General features: G+C 38.9%; 1 protein-coding gene across 3 annotated transcripts in view; it reads left to right on the forward strand.

The window, feature by feature from the left end:
- Tmem50b (transmembrane protein 50B) overlaps nucleotides 1–15,036 on the forward strand; it is a 48,279-nt gene extending 33,243 nt beyond the window's left edge. For 2 of the 3 annotated variants that reach the window (XM_074072765.1, XM_074072766.1), the window contains 4 exons: nucleotides 1,607–1,674; nucleotides 5,328–5,420; nucleotides 10,321–10,378; nucleotides 13,641–15,036. In XM_074072765.1, coding sequence (XP_073928866.1) covers nucleotides 1,607–1,674; nucleotides 5,328–5,420; nucleotides 10,321–10,378; nucleotides 13,641–13,686 — 265 coding nt within the window. In that variant the 3' untranslated portion in view covers nucleotides 13,687–15,036. The remainder of the gene's footprint in view (nucleotides 1–1,606; nucleotides 1,675–5,327; nucleotides 5,421–10,320; nucleotides 10,379–13,640) is intronic. The other variant, XM_074072767.1, reaches the window with a different exon arrangement.
- The last annotated feature ends 925 nt before the right edge of the window (nucleotides 15,037–15,961 follow it).

Consider the following 15,961-nt stretch of genomic DNA (forward strand, 5'->3'; position numbering starts at 1 on the left):
CCTTTGTATATAATGCTTTCTTGAATAACTTTAAATTTTGTTGATAGATTTTTCTTTTATTTTTATTTTTTCTGGTACTAAGGTTTGAACTCAGGGCCTTCACCTTGAACCACTGCACCAGCCCTTTTTTGTGTTGGGTTTTTTTCGAGATAGGGTCTTGTGTTCTTTTTGCCCAGGCTGGCTTTGAACCGCGATCCTCCTGATCTCTGCCTCCTGAGTAGCTGGGACTACAGGCGTGAGCCACAGTGCCCTGCTTGATAGATTCTTCTTTAACATGATGAATTTATATTCCCATTTTATTAAGGTGATTTTTTTTTTAGCCAAGAACAAATGTTGAATTTAGTCATAATCTTTGTAACATCTATAAGGATTATCATGTGACTTTTCTCCTTGAATTTTTCAAACTGGCACATCACCATATTTTGTCACTTTTAAAAAGTATACTTTTTCACACTTTAATCCTAGTATCAGGATAAATTCAGTGGTTTCATAGAAATTATAATGATAACTTTTTTCTTGCAGTATTAAAAAATAATGGTACATCCTAAAATGGATATCATCTTAGATTTAATGAAATGTTGCCTTTCTATATGCTCAGCTTTTACCATGGAATATATAAAATAAAATATATACTATAATGAAATATAGAATAATACATATATCATCAATATATATGGTGTATATATATGTATATATATATTCATATTCATATATATACACACACATATATATTCAAAATTAAATGAGCTCCTGACTGGCTTTGGGGCTGGCGGGGGAGGATTGACCTCATTGCGATTGGTGTGAGACTTTTTTTTTTTTCCTCCTTTTTGCTAATTCACTTTTAGGTTTAATAGTTATTCCACTTTATGAAAGAGTTTGGAAACTTGTGGATGTCTTTTGAAAATTTTAAAAAATATATTAAACATTAAGATTATATAATTTTCTTATTCTATCAGGAGATTTAAAGAAAGGTTATATTATACAAATGAAACTAATAGGCATTCAAATTGCTAAGAAAAAGCAATTCCTTCTGCTCATTAATATACCTTGTTGTCATAGAAAGTAGAAAGAGAAGCTGAATAAAGTTGGCTTGTTTATAATACATACATGTTTCTTTTTCCCTGAATTTAAAAGATGGATCTGAGAAAAATCACTTGACTTTTAACTCAAAGAGAAACTGACTGTTTTGACTTTCAGTGCTAGGGATTGAGCCTAGGGCCTAGTGCATGCTAAGCACAGGCTCTGCTGCTGAGCTCCCGCCAGCCCCTGCTTAAGGCTTGATGACAGTGAGAATCTTGGAGTGGGACTGTTTAAGTCATGTGTGTAAAGTGGCAAAGAAATAATAAAATTGGCTGCTCTTTCATCATCTCTCGAGACAACTAGTAGAAATCTCTTAAAATACCTGTTTTCTGGGTGTACTTTAGGGAAAAACAAAACTGATGTAATATTCCTATCCACTAGGATTTCTGTTTGGTTAAAAGATATATTCAGTTATTTGTATTAGCTTTAGTTAGGAAATAATCCGTTTCCTTTCTAAGTGCTGTATAAATACCTGTGAGTACTTAAGTGGCATGAAAGCTCATCGGATGATTTTGTCTTGTTCTAGGATCAATGCTGTGTCCAATGCACAGGTGAGAGGTGACAGCTATGAAAGCGGCTGTTTAGGAAGAACAGGTAAAGGCACTTTAAGCCATTAATGGAGAACCAAAGCCTCCTTATAAGTCTTTTATCAAGATTGGTAATGATAATGTAGAGTGCTTTTCGTTAACTTTTTAAAAAGTCTTAGTGTTTTTCACATTCTATCTTTGTCATGTTATACTCCCCATGGCATCAATAAAATGTTACCATTCAGAATTAAGGGATCATGGACTCCAGGCTACTGGATTTAATAGTATCCGTAATGTTGACTAGTCGTGTTCCTTACTCAGGAGCTGGTCCTGATCACTACCAGCATAGCAGTGGATGCATCAGGCGATCTGGTCTAACGTAGGGTTCCAGTGCTTTTCACATTCAGTTTGCATGATAGGGGCTGACACCCACAAACTGCAACGAAACTGTTAAGAAGAAACATGCTCTTTGTCTGCAATTTTTTTTTTGTTTGAATTCTTTTTGAGTTGTCACCCAAGAGTATTTTTCCTTTATTCATGTTACAACACATTATGTTAGAATCCAGGGATTTGTTTTTGTGGGATTTCAGTGTCCTGTGTAAAGGACACAGCAAGAAGTCCTAGTTCCAAACTTCAGGGAGGGGCGGGCGCTCTGCAGTCATGCTTGGACATTTGGAGCAGGTGAGAGAGGGATCTTAAGGATGATTAGGAACAATAGCAAATACTTGTAGAATGCTAGTGTATACCACAGGCCATCCACAGTGCCTGGCGGTATTATTACCTCACTAGTTGTCACGGAGTCCCTCTGAGGGAAGTGCTTTTACTTGCCACCCCCAGTTTTAGGTGAAGGGACTAAAGCACAAAGAATTTAAATGATTGTTCAAGGTCACAGAGTAGTAAGTGGTGGAGCTGGGATTGAACACTGACAGTCTGGCTCCAATGCCCCGGCTTTTAGCCACTGTGTTATGCTCATTTCCAGCTAGAGCCATTTGGTCCCTTTGTCTCATTTAGTGCCAAACAGTCAGCTTGGTTGAATGTACAATGTAATTTATGTACAGTAAAGTTCACCAACCTAATAGTGTCCAATTTGATGGATTTTAACAGTGTTTGGTTTGTGTAACTACCACTGCAATCATCATATAGAATTTGAAAAAATTGTTTTTTATTTATTTATCTGCAATAGGGTCTCACTGTGTAGGTCAAGCTGGTCCCAAAGTTGCAAGCCTACTGCCTCAGCCTCCTGAGTACTGGGATTCCAGGCGTGTATTGCCATGCTCACTGATTTACAACATTTTCATTACCCCCAAAGTGTCCTCATACTTCTTTCTAGTTTATCTTCTTCTCCCCACTTCCTTGCCCCAACTTGTCTGCTTTCTGTCATTATATTTTTACCTTTTTTATGATTTCATAAAAATGGAATTAAACAGTATCGTAACATTTTAAAGCAAACAAAACTGTGAAGAACATAGCTTCCTTTTCTATCTTATGCTTTAAATGCTGACATAGATTTTGTAACCTCACTGTACTGGGTACCATGGAGAATTGAGAAGGAGGGCATGGTGACAAATGACAGGTGAGCCTAAGGTAAAAGTGTACAGTATGTGTATATGCACCCACTTTTAGCCTATCCTGTGCCCCTGCCTCATCAGTGATTTCAACAATAAGGAAGGGTAAAGAATAAAAGAGAAGTTAGCAGGTACTTGCAAATAAAAATGTTATTTGTAGAGTACACAGTAAATTATTTGGGTTTTGTTGTTGTTGTTGTTGTTGTTGTTTGTGGTATTAGGGGTTTGAAATCTGGGCCCCATGCTTGCTAGGCAAGCTCGCTACCACTCGAGCCATGCCTCCAGCCCTCTGTGATTGTTTTTTGTTAAAGAATATTATACAGACATTGCTGTGGATTGTTACTACTTTATGTTTTTCATAGAGAGAGAAGATGGTATTCATATTTGCCTTTGGTGAGTCTGGCTCCCAAGTTCGTACTTTTTACCCTTGCTCAGTGATTGTTACATTCTATCCCATGAGTATTCTCTACTAAGTGAAAATTCACATTTTATGTTTATATGTGGTGCATATAGTGCAAGTTCTGTCTAGCATTTCAAAAATTAAGGACTGCTTCTGATAGTCTACCTTAGGCATTGCCACCTGAGCATTTGTATTACTTAAATGGCTTATTTGCAAATTATCTCCATTTAATTCCCAATGGAATTTGTAGAAAAGTGTCAAGATAAGCCAGGCATGCTGGTGCAAGCCTGTCATCCCAGTACTTGGGAGGCTGAGACAGAAGGATCTCTCAAGTTTGAGGCCAGCCCAGGCTACGTAGCAAGACCATGTCTCACACACACACACACACACACACACACACACACACACACACAAATAATAAATATACTGTAAATAATAAAGCTTTAACTTTTTTTTTTTTATTTTTTATGGTACTGGGGATTGAACCCAGGGCTTTCTAGGCAAGCATTCTACCACTTGAGCTATATACCCCCAGTCCTGTTCATTTGCCTTAACTTTGAGTTTCCGGGTAGCCAAAGCAAAAAAAAAGGAAAATCTTACAGTTCACTAAACGAACTATATATGTTATAGTTTCTTAAATGAAAACATACTCAATTTTCCAGAGGGTTTTTTTTTTCCTTGTTTAATTCTGTTGGAAAGTTAAATGTGTATGGCCATCTATAAAGGACATGTTGGAAAATAATTGCATGGATTTTTAATAATTCTTTTTATTAAGTTCAGATAAAGGCGCTGATTAGAGGTTGTCTTTCTCCAAGGGATGAAACATGACCATCTCTCTGGAAATCTGCTGCTTAGTATCGTAATAAAAATCATCTAGAAGCCTACTTCTCTCATATTTCAGCTATTCTAACCGTGCTGAGCTTGGATCAGTGCTCCTGCATACCTCGTGTCTAAAATATGTATTTCTCTGCTCACTTAGTAACAGACTATCTGTAGTTAAGGCAGACTTAGTTCTCTGTTCTGGAAATTGGCGAGGATTTTGGCTTCCCATCAGCAGAGCTTTGTTCCTTTCACAGGGTGATTGGCTCTGTCAGGTGTTAACCTGGAAGAATGTGTTGAGTCCATTGAGTGACCAGATGATCATATTATGATTTTCTAGAATTCCATACAACACAGGGTCACAGAGATACTTTTCTGACCTTGAACTTTTCAAGGGTATGGGGTACAGGTTGGCTTCCTTCTCCATAGAAGGTTGGAATGTTCTTCTGAAGAAAGGCCGCTGAGCATGTATGGAGTAATGATGTGATTTTAGAAGCTTGCCACTGATTTAAAGGGGAAGTTCTGGTCCTTGTTCATTTCAAGTTTCTGCTTCCTGCCTGGCAATGGCTATCTGAAATAAGTTTGCTGCTGCTTATAGAGTGCAATTATTTTGATAGTATATACAGCAGGATACTTTTTCAGTTAGGGGTTAATGAACTAACTTCATTAAATAATTACCAGTGAAGTTTGCCTTGTTTCCTCAGGTTGTATATTTGCTAGCCGGTAAAAAAGACAACTTTATTTTTCCCTTTTCATATGGTTTAACTTGTTTTAGTTTGTTGTGTGTGTTGCAGTATTATAGCAGCTTTATATCAATATGTGACTAGCTTTGATACCATAATATATACTAGCCAAACAGTGTTTCTAGTGTCATGTATTCCCAAGACTTTGCAGAGCTGCAACAATGAGCAATCATAAAACCTCTTCTTCACACAGGGGCACGAGTTTGGCTCTTCATTGGTTTCATGTTGATGTTTGGGTCACTTATTGCTTCCATGTGGATTCTTTTTGGTGCTTATGTTACCCAAAGTAAGTATGTATTCCTCCTTTATTTCACAGAATAGATTTAGATGGCTTTTATATTTGGCTTACTCTGTTAAGTCCACTGGAGTAAAATGTAGTGTAATTATTCAGTTAGCTTGAAGGTATTCTTCTGTGTAAAGATTCATTAATTGTTAATAAAATTTGTCACTAGTTGTTAATTAAACCTGTCATTGTGCAGTGGGATGGCCCCAGTTAGGAAATCCCAGTCACTAACAGAGCCTATACCTCATAGCCATCTTGAGAGTTCCTAATTACTTTCCTTACCTTGGTCAGCCAGGCTTTTATGGCAGAGGCCCATTTATTAGGGGTTGCTATAGGGAAAAGTGAGAAACCAATGCAGGTCAGTAGTCAGGCCCTTATACAGTTCTGAAATCCACAGAATGCTGAAAATCAAGTATTTTGCAACCAGTTTGGCAATAAAACCTGACCTAACCTGACAGAAGGCTCATATGGTCTTCATTGTATTTAATATAAGTATTTAAATATTTTATTATAGGAATGAATTTAAATGTATTTGATTATGAATGCTGGTCCAGACCCAGCTATGAATGCTGTGTAATACATATGCTTTGCGTTACTGTTCTTAAATCTGAAAAATTCCAAATCCCAAAGTATGTCTTGCCACAAGGATTTCAGAGGAGTATGGACCCCAATATCTTTTCTTTTCACTCACACCTCCTCTCTCCAACCCCAGCCTATAATTTTTCAGTTGCTGTTATAAGGGGAGTTTTTACAGGGCATGCAGAAACAGGGGACTTGTTGCACCATTCTGTGTTTCCTGACTGTCCCAGGCACCATACATTTTCATCCAGTCTCAGTGTGGTCTGTGGAAGCATGGGAAGACCCTGGTAAACAGGAATAGGAGTTGGTTTCGTGCACCAAGATGTGTTCATCCTCTGACCTCTCTACCTCTGGAATCTCCTTGCCAGTCTTCACTCACTGTTGCATTTCCTTGTCCTGACTCACAGCTAAGATTTTGCAGACATTGACAGTAATCTCTTAAGCCTCCTAATTTGATTTGAGCTTTGGAATACCTATTTTTCTTTCCTTTGGCTCAAAAGAAGTGAGTTCAAGAGGACAGTGGTTGGTTAATGTTTAAATAACATTGCTCACCAAATATATCTTTTTTTTTTTTGTGGTCCTGGGATTTGAACTCAGGGCCTCAGACTTGCTAGTTCAGTGCTCTACCACTTGAGCCACTCAAACAGACCTCAAATATAACTAAAGTTTGCGTGTGTGTGTGTGTATATTTTGGTGGACTGGGGTTTGAACTCAAGGTCTTACACTTGCTAGGCAGATACTCTGCTACTTGAGTCATGCCTCCTCCCTACCCCCAGTCCTTTTTGCGTTAGTTATTTTTCAGGTAGGGTCTTGCCTGTTTTTGCTGGGTCAGCCTGGACCTCTATCTTCCTGCTTATGCCTTCCGTGTAGCTGGGGTACAGGCACATGCCACCACACCCAGACTTTTTTTTGTTGAGATTGGAGTCTCGTTAACTTTTTGCCCACACTGTCCTGCATTTTTCCTAATATCTACCTTCAAGTAGGTTGGATTGCAGGTGTGAACCACCATGCCTGGCTTCAAATATGTTATTTTAGTTAATTATAAATATTAACAGAATGCTGGGGCACAACTCTGCATTAGAGTATGTGCTTAGCACGTGCAAGGACCTGAGTTCAAAACAAACGCTAATAAGCACATAGTTCCAGTAGGTAGCCCCTAAGAAGGAAAGTACTAGGCTGGGTATGGTAGCACACACTGTAATTACAGCATTTAGGAGACTGAGGCAGGAGGATTGCAGTTTGAGGCTAGCCTGGGCTACATAGGGAGGCCCTATTAAACAACAAAAAAAGGAAGAGGGAAACTACTTCTTTGTATTTTTTTCTGGCTAAAGATTGAACACAGGGTCTTGTGCATGGGAGGCAAGCACACTACCATTTTTTTAAAAAGCCTCAGCCTCCAAAGTAGCTGGGATTACAGTTGTTTACTACCATGCCTATCTGTCAGGAAAGTACTTTTTTCAAAATAGTTTTATTGAGATGTAATTTATATATCATATAATTCACCTATTTAGAGTGTATAAGTCAGTGTTTTAGTATATTCACAGAGTTGTGCTGCCATCATCACAACCTAATTTTAGAACATTTTTATAACCTCAAAAGAAGCCTCATACTCATTAGGTAGTCATTCCCCATTGCTCCTCTTCCTTAAATCCTAGCCTATCACAAATGAACTTTCTGCTTCAGTAGACCTGCCTGTTTCATATAAGTGGAATCGTATAGGAAGGTATATTTTAAGCTCATCTTATTCATGACTTTAAGACGGGTGGCCTGCTATCTCTGATTTTAGAAGGTCTGTGTATGTGAATAGAAATTATTTGAATAAGGATTCATGAATTGGGCAGCTCTCAGAATCAGACAGCCACAGACAGCTTTATCTGGTTACCTGAACAGTGTGGACTTCAGAGGCAGAGCACTGAAGCAGAGCAGAGCAAGCTTCCCCTTGACTATTGCTGCATGTTGGCCTTACTTGGGCGAGGCGAGATGGGCACCTTGCCTTATTTGGTCAGGTGACTGCCTTGATTTGCTGAAACCCAGCTATCTGTTAGAAAAACATGTATTCCTAGATTAAGTTTCAGTTTGTTTGCATACTAAATTAGTTTTTATAGAACACAAAGCACAAAGACAGCCTTAGGCAGTGACCTTCTGCTTATTTTAGCAGTGACTTGAAGTGACAGATGAAATTTCCACTTTCTGTAGTGAAAATGTGAATGAGTTATCATTCCTTTAAGGTATGTAAGGAAGTATTATTTAGACAGCTTATACATTCACTGGCTGGATCTTAATCTTTAAAAACTAGTATAAATTGAGAAAGTTCTCAATTACGAATTTCATCTTCCTGTTTCAGCAGCATCGCTCATTATGATACTTTTCTGTTTATAAACTAAATTTACTTTTATTTCAGAGGATATTTCTGACATGTTTCAGACCTTTTACTGAACAGATTTTCTTGAACTATTAATAGACTAGCAGGTACCATTTATATTTAGGTTGAGTATGCCTAACCTGAAAATCTGAAATCCAGCATTTGAAACTTTTTGAGGGCCAACGTGGCACTGAAAGTGGAAAATCATGGACCTCATGTGATGGGTCTCAGTCTAAGTTCAGGCTGCATTACAAGGTGCACAGAAACAACTGAATTTCATGTTTGGGGTCCCATTTCCATTTGTATGCAAATTCTCCAAAATCTGAAAACACACAGTCCTAAGTATTTTGGAGAAGATATGCTCATCCTGTACCATTTAAAAGGCCAAGTACTGTCCTGAGCAGTGCACACTGTCGCTTACTTAATTATCCTTCTCTGAGGGAGAGGTGCTGCTTTAATCCCTATTTGGCACTTGAAGAAACTTAGATACGTTCAAGTAATTTGGCCAAGGTTATGCATTCAGTTAGTTATAGAATAAGGTTTCAAGCCAGGAGTCTGGCTCAAACTTGATGCCGTTAACCAAGCTAGATTGTTTGCTAATATGTCAGCCACTAAACATTAACACCAGTTCCTTCCTCCTCTTCAGTGTTTTTCAATAGTAGAGATAAATTTGATTCTCCAGTATTTTAAATCAACATTTATAGTTTTACCATAGTTAATTTTCCACAAAAATTTAAGTAGTTTCTAATTTTTTTCTTTTCTCTTTTTTTTTTTTTTTGGTGGTGGTGGCAGGGGTAGTACTGGGGTTTGTACTCAGGACTTGCACTTGCTAGCCATGCCCCCAGCCCTTCTTTTCTATTCCTGTGAAGACAGTAACCATTCCCTCCAGGGTACTCAGTGAAAGAATGTATTACTGAATTCATGAGAGAAAGTAAGTTAACAGACTGTTACATAAAATATTTAATTTGTATTTTTCTAACATTTTTTATTTCTGTTTTAGCCATAGGAGGGAAAAGTGCTGCTTTCAGCACTTTTGATGTAGCTGGAAGTACAGCAATTACTTTAGACAGAAAGAAAACCTGAGAAGTTCATTGACTTTTATCTAGACTAAGAACAGTCTTGTTTTAGGAGAATGGAATTGGAATTTTCTTTTTTTTTAGTGTGGTATTGGGGTTGAACTCACAGCCTCACACTTGCTAAGCACGAGGTCTGCCACTTGAGCCACAACCCCAGCCCTTTCTGCCTTATTTATTTATTTATGGCCCTGGGGTTTGAACTCGGGTTCATGCTTGCTAGGCAGGTGCTCTACCACTTGAGTCACTCTACCAGCCCTGCCTTAGTTATTTTTGAGGCAGTGTCTCTTTATGCCCTGCTGGCAGGGACCACAATCCTACTGTTTATGCTTCCTGCTTAGCTGGGATGACGGCCACACCCAGATTATTGGTTAAGATGGGATTTCACGGACTTTTTGCCCAGTCTGGCTACAAACTGCTATCCTCCTAACCTGTGCCTCCTGAGTAGCTAGGAATATGGGTGTGAGCTACCACACCTGATCTGAAATTGGCATTTTCTTTTTATTTTTTTGGTGGCACTGGGGTTTGAACTCAGGGCCTCACACTTGCTAGGCAGGCACTCTTACTTCTTGAGCAGCTCCACCAGCCCCCTTTTTTTTTTATTTTTGTGATGAGTTTTTTCAGGGTCTTATGAACTATTTGCCCAGGCCCAGCTTCGAACCATGATATTCCCGATCTCTGCCTCCTGAGTAGCTAGGATTACAGGTCTGAGCCACTGGTGCCTGGCTGAAATTGGCATTTTCTAATTTCAGATTCGTTGAAGTCTTCTTAGAGCTGGTGCATAAAGTAGTATGTTGTAATAGATAGAGCGCATCACTGTGAATGGCACAGAGACTTTGCTATTGCATTTGTCTTTATAATCTTCTAATCTATTTTACTTTGTGTGCAGATATCGATGTTTACCCAGGACTAGCTGTGTTTTTTCAAAATGCTCTTATATTTTTTAGGTAAGTTGACTAATTTCTTAACCACACCCATCACACTTGCAGAACATCATCTCTGTTATAAGAGCAGCATGTACATCTGATTAACTACAAAGGGACGTGTAAAGGTGAAGATATCAATCATAGCAGCACACAGAGGCCAGGGCTTCAGCTCATGCTCTGTGTTACCTTTTAACTCCCATTTACTACTTAACCATAATATGTCTAGTTATTCCATCTCATAGACGAGGAGTGCGGCTCAGCGCTTGCTGAAGGATACCCACCTAAGCTAGTAAATGCAGGACAGGGATGTGAAAGCAGACAGTTGGTTTCATAGCCTGCACATTCTTAAAAACCATGTCACATACCTTTACTAAAAAAGAAAGGGAAAAATTAAAGTGAATGCCTGAGTTTTCTGATGAGGTTTTAAGGCAATTTAATACAAGTGTAAAAAAAAAAACAACATTAAAAGTGTTTCTCAGATCTTCAGAAGGCCCCCAAAGTGAGCCTATACTTGAATGCTTTTTTCAAATGAATGTCTTTTAACGTTTTCATAGGTATATTAGTGTCCATTTATAGTTATGCCCTCCAGGTCTAAGATCTAAGCCAAGCCATTAGGATGGATGGTGCGAGCTCCTTCCTGTTTCTTCTGCTTGGAGTTTATTGAGTTCCATGTGCCTGTGGGCTTACAGCTTTTCTCACATTTGAACTCTCCAGCCATTATTTCTTCAGATGACTTTTTCTGTCCATCCTGCCCTCCTTCTGAGATTCCAGTTACATTTATATGAGGCAGCTGCTGCTATTTCTCCTCCCTTCCTTTCTTCCTCCTCCTCCTCCCCCTTTCTCTCTCTCAGTCTCTCTCTCTCTCTCTCTCTCTCTCTTAAGGCAAACAGGGCTTTGCTATGTTTCTCAGGCTTGCTTCAAACTCCTGGGCTCAGCAGTCCTCCTGCCTCAGCTTAGCGTCACCAGTGGCTGGGACTTGAGGCATGTGCTACTATAGTAGATTCTTGAAGTTGCCCCACAGCCTTGTTCTTTTTTTGGTTTTTATTTCTGTTGTTTTTTTCTCTGTGTATTTCAGCTCAGGTAGTTTCTACTGTTAAAATCTTAGGTCTCTGGTCTGTACTTCTAAGTAAATCTCTCTATGTGAGGCACGTGTTTTTCATCCCTGGAGTGTGATTTGGGTCTGTTTTATGTTCTCCATATCTGTCTCTCTTTAACTGCTCACGTTTTCTTCCACCTTCTTGGGTACACGCAATGTGTTCATAACTGTTGGTGTCCTAGTCTGTTTGCCTGGGTCATTCCTGGTTTTGCGCAGATCAAGTTTTCTTCTTCTGTTTACTTTTCACTTTGGCTCTGCCTTCCCCTGTTTGCTGCTTTGCATGCACTTTGTTGGGGTTGGGTGTTTTTAGTATTCTAGTGAACATTTTTGTCCTTTGTTTTGGGATGCAGTTAGATCACTTGGAAATAGTTTGATTCTATCAAGCCTTGTTTTTAAGCTTTATTAGACAGGATTAGAGCAGCTTTAGTCTAGGATTAATTTGTCCCCTTCTTAAGGCAATAAGAAGAGCTCTTAAGTGTTTTTCCAAATATTCCACTGCTTCATTCTGCTGAGGATTCTCCACTCTGCTTGTAAGAATATGAACTGCTGGGTGTGGTGGTGTACTTCTATAATCCCAGCATTTGGGAGGCAAAGACAGGAAGATCGTGAGGTTAAGGCCAGCCTGGGCCACATGAGGCTCTGTCTCAAAAAAAGAATGTGCACTCTTTCATCCGCATGGGAGCTCTGGGACCAGTTATGTCCAGTGCCTTGCATCAACTCATCAATACCCACCTGAGCAGGATCACGAGGCTCCTTGTTGGTCTCCTGGGCTCCCTGTGTAGCTTTCTATATTCTGCCTTGATACTTTCACCACTCTGAACTTCCTACACTCTGAACTCTGGGAGACCCTCACACTCTCTCTGAGTTTCCTCTTACTGCACTGTGACCTGGATTCGCTGATTTTGAAAGATGTTGAATTTCTTCTCTCTTGAATTAAATTTCTTGGCATGTGACTGACCGCTTTCTGGGGATGTGATAAGTTTCACGAGGACATTTATGCAGTACTTAGGGATTTAATTTAAGTTCGAGTGCTGCCCTTTGAGGTGGTAGAGGATTCTGTATAAATCACGGTTGAATGAATTAAGAAACCTTGTGTATCAAGGCCTGTGCTCAGGTGGACAGTGACAGCTGCATCAGCTGTGTGCGCTGCCCAGAGGCTGGCAGGTTGTCAGTGCTTCCATGTGCTAGGCTTGTTGTCAGCAGCCTGAGGTGCAGCCTCTCCTGCTCTTTGGCCACTCCTTCTGTTTCCTTTGCAAGCTCACCCTTCACTCCCTGTTTACTACTTTTGGTGTTTCTTTAAGCTTTGTTCTAGGCTGTGCCTTCTATTATTATTCCCTCCCTAGGCAAGTTCATTTATGCTAGAACTTCAGTTATGGCTTATATGCTAGTGAGTCCAAGCTCTGTACACCAATTCCTACTTAACATCCCTTCCTGGGTTGTTGGCATTTCAAATCCAACAGTCTACATGCCCATGACTCAGTTTACAGTCCCAGTGTCCCATCTTTCCACTCGCCCCCCACTTTGCTGAGATATTTCCTACTCTTCTTTTGGATCATAATTCAGCCACCACCACCTCAGGAAAATCTTTCTTGATCTCTCTAACTAGGTCAGATTCTTATATTTTACTTTTAGGATGCCATGTGTCTCTCCTTTGTGGCATATTTTGCAGTTGGACCTTGACTTTTTTTTTATTATCTTTCTCATCACACTCTTAGCTCCATTAGGGAGCAAATTTGTTCATTTTTATTCAGTCATATCCCAGCACTTAGCCAGGGGCCTGGCACAGAGCCAGTACTCAGTATACAATCATTATTTGTTAAAAAGATGAAGAATTATAGCCGGGTTTGTTTTAGAATGCTTTAGTGATTGTAGCTCAGATATAAAGGTTCCTTGAGATGTAAAATGGCCCTAATGCCTGCATCCATGAGAAATGTCTCTTTTACTCACAAGTTTCCTATGTAATGACGTGCTAGACTTTAAAAAGGAACACTTCATTAAACTCAGCCATCATGGTTAAAACTACTTTACCAAATAAGCAAATTCACAGACCGCCACCATGATCTTTCATTTGATTTTAGAAATTGACAGAAAAGGATCAGTGAGGTACCTGTCACAGCATATCTAGAAAACAAATTCTGTGTTGCCTGTTCATGATTTTCCTCATGATTTGTATTCATATCTTTCTAGTACTCTGATCTACAAATTTGGAAGAACTGAAGAGCTCTGGAGCTGAGATCACTTCTTAAATCACATTTTCCTTTTGTTATATTCTATTTGTAGATAAGTTTTTATTCCTCAGTATAATTTACACATTGCCAAATGGAATAGATTGTAAATTAAACGTCTTGTTTCTTTACATTTTTATGCCCTGCATTTTGAAATAGTTTTGTGAAATTTCTGTCTTTCTTTATTGACTAGATTGTTCATATGTACATAATATATAAGTATGTAGATTGGATGATGAGTATCAGTGTTTTATTCCCAAGACTTAGAACTTGCTCTGTTCCCTGAGCTTGGGTTATGCCATCATGGTGTGTTAGAGGGAAATACTCTGCCTCAGTATCTGTGTGTCTGAAGATGTAAGAAGTACAGCTCCGTCTACCTGGAATAAGCACTGAGCCACTAAAGAAAGCATTTCTGCAAGTTGTAATTTGTTTTGGCTTAAAGTGAGATTTTTTTTAAAGGAAAAGTGTTTGTTCTTATGTATTAAAGAAGTGGACTTTTATATGAAGATTTTTTTAAATGCCCAAAGGGCTAGTTTGAAAGCCTCTTTTAAAAAGAATTCCTCTGATCTGTCTTTATTTGAGAAGGGATAACACATGGTGGGACAAACTCAGTGTTTATGGTTAATGTAAAAAGGCCGCACGGCAGCTCAGCACTGCGCTTCCCAGGACAGCCGCTTCAGCACACTCCTGGGTTGTCTGTCTTGGTGGCCTGCCACGTCTAGCATTATATAACTCCATAGCAGGAGCATGAACCACAGAACAAAAAGTGGAATCATTAGTTTAAAGACAAAACACTTCCAGAAGTAAATTATTATGACCTAGTGAAAAATTAGTCATTTCATTACTTAGGTCCTGACTGCAAGTCTCTTTTCGCTCTAGCTGTGCCGCTGTGGGTGAACAGTTGCTGCAAAATATATCTTCGCCTAAAAGTTCACAGCCCAACCCAAAACTGCCCTCACTGAGTCTGAACACTGCATTTGCACCATGTGTATTCCTGTGGGCCTTTATTGCCACTTTTGCTTCCCCTTATCAGTCACAAGGATTTTAAGTTGTACTTCTTCCCTAGAGGGATTTTCTAGAGTCTTATGTGGTAACAGAACAATGTCAGGGGTAGCATATGCAACTTCTAATGCAAGCCTTACTTTGCAAAACTTCCCTCTCCTCTCAGAGTACTTAGTGTGCACAGAGTGTGAACGGCTGCGGAGTGCTGTGCCTGTGTAGATACATCTCGCTTCGTCACTTCTTGTCATTTTGTCATCGGAATGTTAGCAAGCTTTGTGTCGCTTCCAGCAAATTATAAGATTAATTACTTGTTTCTGCTCTTATAACTTATTGCAATAAATATTACTTCTCACACATTCTAGTATTGTTAAGTGTGTTGGGGAAAATGAACCATCAAAATTGTTTTCCTATCACTTTTCAATTACGCAAGTATACCTGATCAAAGAAGCAGTTCATCCTTATAAAATAAGGCAGAAATAATTTATTCAGACTATAAGATGCTAGTATGAAGGTTTATGAAGGGCATCCCTGATGACCGACTGAAAATAGTGATTTCTTTCTGTTCTTGACTCTCATGAATTTTTTAATTGTAAGCAAATAAATTAATTTCCTGCTTATTTTCCCATGAGAAAAGAGATGATGTTATTATACTCTCTTACAGATAATGTTAATCATTAAAAAATACATGATTCCCTTAATAAACATTTCACTGTAAAACAGGCTCATGGCTAGTGGATCTGAGTGACTTTTGTTTGTGTGTGGACCAGTATTACCAGAGCATTCTGTTGTATGATTCTAAGATCCTTGAAGTCCTTGCATTGTTCCCAGTGATGTAAAAACACAGGCTGGATTTTTCCATTATATGTGTTTTTTCTCATTAGACATTGAAATGCATCAATATGAGGACATAAAGAATGATAATATCAAACCACTTACCTTGGTCACTTGAACAAGGACCCCATGAGTTTTGACACAGATGCATGGAACTCATGTTCTCTACATTTTTCTCTGATAGAAGGGTTCTAGTTGTAATAGAAGCTCAGGAGCATTTTGTTTTCATTGTTCCTTTTTAGATTTAATTATTTTATATCAAAGAATCTCTGCTAGTCTCACATATTTCCCTTCCCTGTACTTTCCTGTGAGCAATATTTTTATTCTGATGCAAGTTTGGGGTTGCTTTTGGACATTTTAATTTCAGGTGACAAACTGTTAGGCCCTGAAGGGAAAACATCTTCTGAGGGTTAATTTTATTTTTCTGTAAACAGTTAATAACGCTTTGTT

The sequence above is a fragment of the Castor canadensis genome, chromosome 5 (assembly GCF_047511655.1).
Source record: "Castor canadensis chromosome 5, mCasCan1.hap1v2, whole genome shotgun sequence".
NCBI classification, from domain to species: Eukaryota; Metazoa; Chordata; class Mammalia; order Rodentia; family Castoridae; genus Castor; species Castor canadensis.